At 34.6% G+C, this 10802-nt stretch overlaps 1 protein-coding gene across 1 annotated transcript; it reads right to left on the bottom strand.

The window, feature by feature from the left end:
• Positions 1-2015: 2015 nt before the first annotated feature.
• Positions 2016-6555, bottom strand: LOC100368057 (neuronal acetylcholine receptor subunit alpha-4-like). Its single transcript, XM_002742085.3, has 6 exons — positions 6447-6555; positions 6185-6330; positions 5842-5886; positions 5283-5392; positions 4635-5167; positions 2016-4346 (listed from the first exon to the last, which is right to left on the bottom strand). Exons 1-6 carry the CDS (start codon positions 6523-6525, stop codon positions 3880-3882), a joined length of 1380 nt encoding a protein of 459 aa, XP_002742131.2. The 5' UTR covers positions 6526-6555; the 3' UTR covers positions 2016-3879.
• Positions 6556-10802: the final 4247 nt, after the last annotated feature.

The raw sequence follows: 10802 nt of genomic DNA, 5'->3' as shown, positions 1-10802 counted from the left end.
TTACCAGAACACTGTCAGTAGTTTGGTTAAATGGAGGAGCTAGTTTGTCATAACCGTCGAGAAGATCCCGTATCAATCGACTATACGGATTCCCAACACTTGAACTGTCCACTAAATAAGAAACAGAAAAGCGAATTAATCTAATGTTTGCGTTCAAGAGTTTAAAATGTGTAAAGTTAAAACAAACGCCCTCTCAAACAAATCATTCGTATATTTACCACATCTTAAATTATTGGTCCATAAAACGACCAAGGTTAGAAACCAGCCTCCATACATCGTACATTCGTGGTGGGAACGTGTCGTGCGTGAGTGGCGTCAGTTAGTCTACTACCGTCGGTCCAGTTATGATACGTTGTGACGCTCATTGTCATTTTATACTATTCTTTCTTATTAACAGCGGCGTTTCTGAGAAGTTGATATATTTTCGGGTTTCCACGAATTTACCTATAACAGTGTGCAAATGTTGTTGATATTGTCACGGAAAAATATGCGAAGGGATGTGGGGGGGGGGGGGGTCATACTCGCTTTTGGCAGGCTACCCTTACACTGTAGAATTATATCGGGTGAATCGACCAAAAGAATGCACACTTGAAGTAATCACAGATAAACAGATTTATTACTAGCCAACCGGACAACAATGTATTCGATTTACAACAAATCAACTGTAATTACTTACAAATCTGTTAATCGTCTAGGTTGGGAAAATGAACATGTTACGTAGTTTTTAGGTGCTGAGTGCCATGAGTAAAATGCTTACTGCAGTATATTTATCAATATAATATTAAACTTGAAATTGCCTTAAGTTTGAGCCGACAATTCTTATGACCTGGGATATTTTGTTAGACGGAAAGTCAATGACATATTACTTCCATATGGAAAAGCTCCACAAATGCAGGGAAATGTTATTCGCATTTTTATCACTTTTCATTCTCTTGATATTCCACTTTTCATGAGTAAAATTCCAAATCCATTTTTTTTCTTTTGACCGCGAATCAAGATGATGAACTACATAGAAATGAAATAATGTGATATAAACATAACAGTTTAAATTTTATTCTCCTACATTTGTTAAGCTCTTTCATTTCGGAGCATGTTGTTTGCTGGGACTTCCCCTTTAAATTTTAAAAGTATCCCCTTTCATGATTGTAAGATATAAATAGCATCAGGGCAATCTGACCTTGCAATAGCTGTACATGTCTACCAGCATGTACCATGGTGCGTAGCTAGATCGATTTTCAATGATAATGAGTCTAATTAATTTTTCCGTCATTTTGTCACGTTATAAATTAATATAGGTGAGTCTAATCTAAATACATCGATGACGCCATACAGCCCGCATAAAAAAATGATATCTACCATTCTAGTTGGCCTCAAGTGTCATGGCGCACCAAGCCACAAGAAGCTGGCTACTAGCAATGGGTCCAGCATTCTGATTGGTCCACCACTTTCTTGTTGCTTCTTATATTTCCCTTGGTTACCTGACGTCAGCGCTTACGCCCGTAGCCGTGAAACAGAGGTTTTCTTTTATTTTCGAGAGGTGGGCGAATAAAAAAATGTTTTTTTTTTTTTTACTAGTTACCTGCGTCCTACCTGCAATTCGCAAGGGACGCCGGGAACCAGCGAACCATTTCATGTACTTACGTGAAATTGTTCGATTGATGGCAATTAAATTGCATTAAATGTAAATAACCTTTACCTGTCTGATAACATTGCTATAGTCGTTCGGTAAAGATAACAATTTATCCAAACAGATAGACAGTGCTTGACAATTGTTTTTAAATAATGCACTATCATATCAATTTCAGAATGAAATGTTTTTTCAACATTTAACCGGTTCTCTTAACTTATATATTAATATGTAAGAATTATTTTAAAACAAACAAGCAAGTACTAGTATATTGATGCATTTGAAAATATGTTTTTAAGTGCCGAGACACAATCACTGCGAAGTATTCAAGCATCGTCTTCGATATCAATAATAACAAATGAAACATAATAGATTTATGGTATATATATATAATGAAATATGTTCTAATTTAATGTAATTTACTTTTGCATTGATAATATCAAGTCCTCTGCACATTTAGACATGTATGGGTTACCGTAATTAATATAGAAGAAATACCTGCCAAACATGTTTCAGAAACCCAACAACTGGGCTTGAAAGTGAACAATAAGTGTATTATATATATTGCCTCAGTAACAAAAAGTGAAACATACAGTAATTTTGTAGTATTAATTAATGAATTAAATAATTATACTTTTTGTTTGTAGTAAGATAAATTCTTAGGAATATAACCAGGGTACAGTGAAAAATACCTCAACACGTCAACAGAATCTGGGATCAGATGAAATACATTTGTATATTTCTTTAGTGTCTCAATATAACTGTAATTTTATGTTCAGTGTCTACAGAAAATGTGTATCACACATGTATGTTTTACATGTCAGCAGTTCACAACATAAACCCATGTTTTCATGCCAGTTTGTACAGAATTTTTCAAGTAAAAAAATATATGTATAAACTTTTAAATACAAAGCATACAACTCACCTTCTTTAAAAATGTACACAAAAGAGCGTGATACAATGAAAACACGGTACAGCAGGTTAACAATATATATATATTGGCTATAGTTAGATAAAAAACATTGATATTTGTTTAATATTTGTTTAATATGTTGTTCCTATTTCCTGTGTCAGACACAGTACGTCACCGTCACAAGCACGTAACTCTTTTGAAACTGATATAGAAGCAGTGCAGAAATCGACACTTATAATTTATTTATCCTCGGGGCGGACATCCGGGCATTTTCTACCGCCCGGCAACCCTCGCGGTGAAAACAAAGACCAAAAACTCGCAGAAAACGGTACTTTGCGATGGTTGTTGAGAGTCCCCTGAACAGTGTAACAAGATTAGCCCTACGTGTGTAACATATATGAATTTGGTTGTTTAGGATTACTTCAAAGTTGAGTTTGTGTTGTTTTCTCGAGTTTTCACCGGCTCCACCGGCGTTCCACAGCAGCGCGCATAAAGCCCATAGAAATACGTGGTACAGTGGTGCGCGTCTTAACAAAGTAGAACGTCCGTGACGTAGCTCCGCCCCCGAGGATATGCGGGTACTTATTATCCCACATTCCGTCTTCCACAAATGTTATCATCAGTTGCTAAGGAAAAACAATAACCTAATAAACTAAACAGTTACAAAAGTTCATTTTTTTAGTATTTACTGAAGGTTACAAAATTTATTCATTTTACTGGTTAGTAAATGAATATATTTTATACGAGGATTAATAATAATAATACAAGACACAGTACCTTGATTTTTAAATGGTATTATAGTGCATTGGTGTAATTATTATCTAAATTGTGTTCTGACAATATTTTACAATCTCATCTTTGTAGTATAGAAGTATTCCTAATTTTGGATACAAAATATACATTAAACAATAAATAAAATATGTTACAACAATGTGTGTATTGAAACAGACATAATGTTAAAAAATCAACAGGTTACAATTACAATACAAAACATGATTATACATCTACATATTACACAGATAATTGTGTCATTGTTACAAACTCACAGTACTAATATGCAATGTAAATTGTTTACGTTAATATCCTAAGCATTCCAAACAGATTCTCAAAATCATTGACAAGCTTGCCAAAATATGAGACATCTGGCAAGCAAGTGATGACAAGTTTTTCTTATAAGGTAAATACATCACTGACGTCACCCGTCATATATACATAAAGGCTCTTCATAATATACATCCATATCGTCTCATCAATGTTTAATGGACGTATCATTGTCATAATTTCTTTTCCAACTGTCAGAGCGGTTCTCTAAATAAGCTAAATCAGCTGATCAGCTTAATTAAGGATAGCTATGAACATGAAATTTCAGACCACACACCAATGTCACCAAGAACAATGACAAGGACAACGTTATGAAGAAAACCTGGTCGAGAACCCGAGCCATAATTTCCCATTCATTGTCTTCAACAGAAGCGTATTCTTGCTTAGTATTGCAACTAGTTTCGCATTTGTTATCACTACCATCTTCTATCCCTGAAATGACGGGAGAACTATCAACTACATAGCATTGACTTGACATAATTTCCGACAGTTGTGTAGTGCGTCTTTCATTGTCATTGTTATTACTGTTTGAAGAGTCAATAGAGTACCAGGCTATGCGATGTAAACCACAATAACCAAAGAAAAGTCGACGAACCCATCGCGGAGCTGGATTATTGGAATGTTTTCGATAGTGAACATTCAACACCAATATGGTCAATACGCATGATGCAGATACTATGCAGACCACGGAGAAATAGTAGGTCCCTGTATCGGAAAAGAAAACAGGTAATAAATAAATGTTCTGTTGTTAGAATGCATATATATTATACAGGACAAAACATTTATTTAACAATTTATATTCAGAATTACACCACTCTCTTTATAGTATGGGGCCCATATATATTTCTCCCACTGATTTGACTATGTATTATTGTAGTGAAATTGTCAGTTGTTTTGTTATAATTGGATTGTGTTGTCATTCGTTTGTTTTATGTTTTTGTAAATGCTCCTATACAAAAGTTGATCTGTGGTTGGTATGTTATTTGAACTTACCAATAATTGGGAATGTGCCTTCAACTGTCATTGGAATCATACGAGAAAGTTGCCCATAATACAACACCAGTGTCAGAAGATTGGTGATACACAGAGATAGTTTCTCTCCAGAGTCAGGAGGCAACAGGAACACTAACATACTGATGCCAGCTATCATTATGAATGGCACCAACATGAACATTAGGTAGAATTCGTTGCAACGCTGTAGCACAACTGTCATCTCGACTCCCTCCACCGACTCGTGACCCTGCAGGGGCACTGTCATACCGGTGGCCATGGTGACATCAATTAGTTTCCACTCGTCATTTGTGTGAAGGTTGTCCAGATGGGCCAGATCGCCAGACAGTGTCACTTGGTCTGAGCTGTAGGACCAGGAACCGAAGAACATTCTGCATGTTTGTTGGTCAAATGGGACAAATGTGACGTCAAATGCACAGTTGCTTTTCAACAACGCTGGGTAGTCCCACACCACGCGGCCATCGTGGGATACAATCACACTGATTTCGTTTGATGAATCCGTGAAGCCGTTAGCACTGATGATGATGAAATAAAAATGATATACGTATGTTTGTGGTATGCGATTGACTAATCTAATTCTGTGCTGTTAGCGTAGTTACATAGAACAGAAATATATTATACTTAGTATACCTGTTGTATAACACTGTATCTGGGTGCCATATTTCATCTGCTGGTAGTCTTATTTCAGTTATGTTTTCATACAATGTTGTATTCCAGCTTAAATATGTATCATACCAAGTCTGTGAAATGATATTCAGCAGAAAAATAGGTTATGTGAATTGATTGCCATTACTTACAATAAGGGTGCACGATTTATGTGAATTATATTTATCTCATTTTGTTGATAAATTGTTAAAACAGCTGGTGTGAATGTGTAATCAACAGTCATTGGCACTGTGCAGTCAGGTGTGTTGATACAACTGGTCACATCTGGTCACGCTTAATGCAATTCCATCTGAGTATGAATAGCAATCACGAATGGCACTATAACCAAATATCAATCAGTTTATCAAACACAATTTTAGCAACAGTAAACAGTTCATAACACCATATGTTTTATAACATAATAATCAAAGATTCTAATTTATAAAAGGAATTTACATGTATACCAAAGGAATGAATTACTGAATGGAAAAATTAATTAATTAACTACTTATGACCCCATTATTGTGAAGTTATCGTATATTACCTGTCTTATGTAAGCGCTCAGTGTAATTTGTTGATGCGTGTCCAACTGAAAAAAAAATTAAAATATATTTCATCTTATTACACTGCACTGTAATGCGTCGTTTCCATTTTTCTACCTACTACTGTTATATTAGTAAATATACTGTTTTCGTGAAATTAAAGAATATTTAACTTTCTAAAATGTTACAGATTTAGTATTTAATATTTGATTTTTTTTTGTTCCGATGAACGTCATATTTATCATACTGGAATAATTTAAATATTAACAAGAGATGTTCTTACGTATATACACATTCGTAATACACAATTGAAAAGTAATACGTGTTATTTATGTTCATACTCACAACTTCTTCAATGTGGCGTAAACAAACGTGGAATTTTACAGAAATGCTGTCAGTAGTTCGGTTAAATGGAAGCGCTAGTTTGTCATAACCGTCGAGAAGATTCCGTATCAATCGACTATACGGATTCCCAACACTTGAACTGTCCACTAAATAAGACACAGAAAAGTGAAATAATATAATATAATTGTTGTGTTCAGAGATTAACTTATGAAAAGCAAAACAACAATATTATCCCTCCCGAAAGAATAGTGCATATATTTACCACATTTTAAAGTGTTCGTCCATGAAACGACCAAGATTACAATCCAGCCTCTGCACATCTGACTTCGTAGTGGAAACATCGTGAGTGACGTCAGTTAATCTACCGCGACGGTTCAGTTATGGCATGTTGTGGCGCTCATGGGCATTTTATAACACTCTGACTTATTATTAACCTTTGTGTTTGCTAGAAATAAATATGTTTTTCCGGGTTTCCAAGAATTTACCTATGACAGGGTAAAAATGTTATTGATAGACTAAGTATGACTGTAGCTACAGCCGCAATTAACGAATCAGTGTCACGCTAACACATAGTACCTGACATTTCCCAAGATTGCTTCCAGACAGTTTGAGCCAGATTCAAGAAAATGCTAAACTTGTTTTGAATTAAATTAAATGTCAACCCGATAGCAAGAACCCAAAACTACTTCGTCTCTTTATATACATTTCACGATATTTTTTCGTGGAAAAAATCCACGTATACATCACATGATTGTAAGATATAAATAACAACAGCTGTACATTTCTACCAGCATATATCATAGTGCAAAGCTATTTCAATGTTTAATGATTATGAGTTCCCATTAATTTCCTTCCAGGTCAGTAAAATTACGTGATTCACATCCCATAGCATTTCTATTTGCAGATCAGCGCAATTTAAACACATCGATGATGATGTTATACAGACACATTGAATGTGATATACACCATTCTATGTGCTATCCTGGAATTTTTTGATTTATGGTAATAATAGGCTGTCATCAAGATGTTGAATTGTTCAATATATAAACACCAAGTTACGAAAACACCATACCCATATTTAAATATTCAATTTTGCATAACCACGCCAACATTATAACTCGATGTTAACAGTTTACTAAAATTTGAATTACTAAATTAAATTAACATTCAACCGAACTTTGATGTTAAAGGGAACCAAAATTTGCTGTTGTTGTTGTTGTTGTTGTTGTTGTTGTTACTCTCAATAACTTCCAAATTTAGTAACTCAAACCTTATAACCTTCAGTTATGATCAAATACCGATGAGTGAATCCTTTCACAGAATAATTGACGGTCGATTTGGACCACACATTTGTTGAACAATTTTGGTGACCAAATGCTTGCATGCACATAAAGATGGAACGGGCGAGGTTGCAGGATTTAGATGAAATTCTGTATCACGTGGGTGACTCTTATTTCAATGGGCACAATTATGTAAAGCAACTCGACCAATGTAAAGAATTTAAGTGGGTTTATTGCCACTAATTTTCTGACAAATTTTAATCCAGTAATTGAACGGACCCATATCCATTTTATTCTTTGTAAGCTCTATTAATTGGGTACCGATCTAATATCATTCAATTTCAGTTACCGTGATTAAAACTATAAAACAACAAAAAACTGAAGAATTGTTGTATATTTGTCGAACAAATCATATGAATTTGCTAATCATTTATATATCTCCCTTTGGATGTACTATTAAGCCATCGATGAGTTTTAAATCAACATGTCTCCAAACAAAATTGCTGAAATGTTCGATGTTTTGCGAGTGTCACAGTTGGGCAAAATGATATTTTGACAGATTTGACAAACAAGTCGCAAGACCAATTAGATTGAATGTTGGCTTCAGTTATTTTAGGATTTTCGTGAAATGTTGCGGTCAATCCCATAAAAGAAAAGTAAATAACAAAATTTGAACATGGTATGAACTGTTCTTAGCCATGCGTGAGCCGATTTTATTCAAACTTGGTATGAACATCACTCATGCTGGGTTACTGATGCACGTCATTTACCTCCAAGATTTAATAAATAGCTCTATTTTTCCTAATTTTGATGACATTTAGCTGACTGGTTACCATTAGTATGTCATAAACGGTTTCTCGTTCACGCTTGAGCTGATTTCATTCCAACTTGGTGTGAACATCAGTTTGTTTTTGTGATTTTATTTAAAATGGGTTTACTCATGGCCATACTGATTTTATTTCCAAGTGTCTTTAACTATTTCTTGGACATGCTTTTCCCTATTTAGTTCAAAGTAGGAACAAAAACAAGACATGATGTGTTCTTTTCTCATTTAGTAAACAAGTGCGAGATTGTGACAAGTAATAAGTATGTGGGGTTGACAGAGTATGCAGTTTGGTACACAGTTACATATTTTGTTTGTTTGTTTGTTTTGAATAATTCGAGTTGTAATATGGCTGCCGTCAACTTTCTTTTTAAATGACATGTAGCTGTTAATTACGAACTACTGTAAAGGGGATAATTATTCACTGGGTTTTAATTTTGCTTATTTCGCTGACTGGAAAAAATGCGTTAAATTAAAACACAGTGAATATGTAAAATTTAGCATAGAACACATTATCTAAATGACGAAACCGTGAATTTAAAACCCACTGAATATGCCTGAAATGGTAAATCAGTGAAATTTAAACCCAGTGAAAATTAGTCATTTTACAGTATTAGGAAAACAAATGCAAGAGTGGGATGGGCACTAACTATGTGGGAAGGACAGGGCGGTTTTGTTTGTTTTGAAACACTAGTTTCAATTTACATTTACCAATATTTTCCATATTTTTCGTGGAAAAGGTCCACGTATACATCACATGATTGTAAGATATAAATAACAACAGCTGTACATTTCTACCAGCATTTATCATAGTGCAAATCTATTTCGATCTTTAATGATAATGAGTTCCCATTAATTTCCTTCCAGGTCAGTAAAATTACGTGATTCACATCCCATAGCATTTTCATTTGCAGATCAGCGCAATTTAAATACATTGATAATGATGTTATACAGACACATTGAAAAGTGATATCCACCATTCTATGAGCTATCCTGGAATTGTTTTATTTATGGTGATGTGGGCTGTCATCAAGATGTTGAATTGTTCAACATACAAACATCAATCCAGAAATATGAGCATATGCATATTTAAAAATGAAGTTTTGCATAAGGCCAGCCTTTTTTTATTCCTTGTTTCTCGAGTTTTTATAAGGCAATTTACGCTGAAATAAAATTTTATTTTTATTTCATTTTCGGCTCCTGTTCATTTTTTATTAACAAGGGATAATAACAGTCTGGCCTAACCATGCCAAAATTATTATAAGTCGATATTCAATTCAACATTTCACTACAATTTTAATTATTAAATTATTAAATCAAATTATTAAATGTGTGACATTTCTTTTGATAAACATTGATTTTTTCATAATCCATAGCTCTAATTACCGCTTGTGACTATTTCAATACCTTCCAATCACCTAAAAAATACCTAATTACAGCTTGATAACGTCTCAGTTTTCACTCATTGATCTGCGCAACAGCCAAGGTCGCCATCTTTGTTTATATAAGATACACAAATATCTCGCGCATGTGTGGCGCGACGACTTCCGCCTTTTAACAGTATGTCCAAACAGTTTGGATGGACCCTTTCACAGAATAATTTAGATTTGGACCATACAATTGGTTGAACGATCCCTAAATTCTATAACACATTAAAGCAATACATTAATTAATTAATTCGTTCCCGATGTACCTAGAGAACGTTAATTTATCGGCGATACGCTGTACAGCTGTACCACTGTTTGAACTATTGTATACATGTGCTTGTGGTATGTTCTGTTAAAGCGGGAGGGTCGTCATCTGCGCACGCGCGGGAATTGAGTCCTAGGCTACGATAACAACACACGCTAAACATGCAAATGCTCATGGATAGACGCTTGTTTGTACACAATGTGGCCATATGACGCATGCGCAGGTGGCGACACCCCACTTTAATTTATGTTTAGTACGTGATTTTGAGTCGAATAAAATATGCTACACTAAACTTGGTAATAAACGGTTCATGTAAATTGTTCATGTAAATTTTATGATTGGGTTCTTTCTGATTCGCCTGTATTTCTACGGTTGCGTTTTGGTTTGCACTGATTCTACAAGGAACTACTATGCTAGCTGCAGGTAATATGAGCGCCAATAACCGTTGAACTCAAACGCTAGATTTATATAAACAGAAACAGTGTTGAACATCGTGCGCAGTTCTTATCGAAGAAACAATCATACTACATGTAATAGTATTATTACTACTTTACACCCATTGTAACAACTAATAGTGATTACGCAAATTGGTCGTTTCTCTCCGCTCATGTGACTCCATTTCATATATTGAGTTTTTCTGAACTTCAGTCCAGGTGATATTATTTTTTGATGAAATTTACGTGAAATAATATTCGCATTCAAAGTAATAACATGACTGAAAGGGGCATAATTAAATGAATGGGAATACCAGTCACAAGCAGTGCTGTGTTTGTTTATAATTGAACACTTTAGAGGAGATTTTTACGTTATTTGCATTACAGAA

The sequence above is a fragment of the Saccoglossus kowalevskii genome, chromosome 3 (genome assembly GCF_978046115.1).
Source record: "Saccoglossus kowalevskii chromosome 3, keSacKowa6.1, whole genome shotgun sequence".
Taxonomy (NCBI): Eukaryota; Metazoa; Hemichordata; class Enteropneusta; family Harrimaniidae; genus Saccoglossus; species Saccoglossus kowalevskii.
This window is presented reverse-complemented; position numbering and strand designations above follow the sequence as displayed.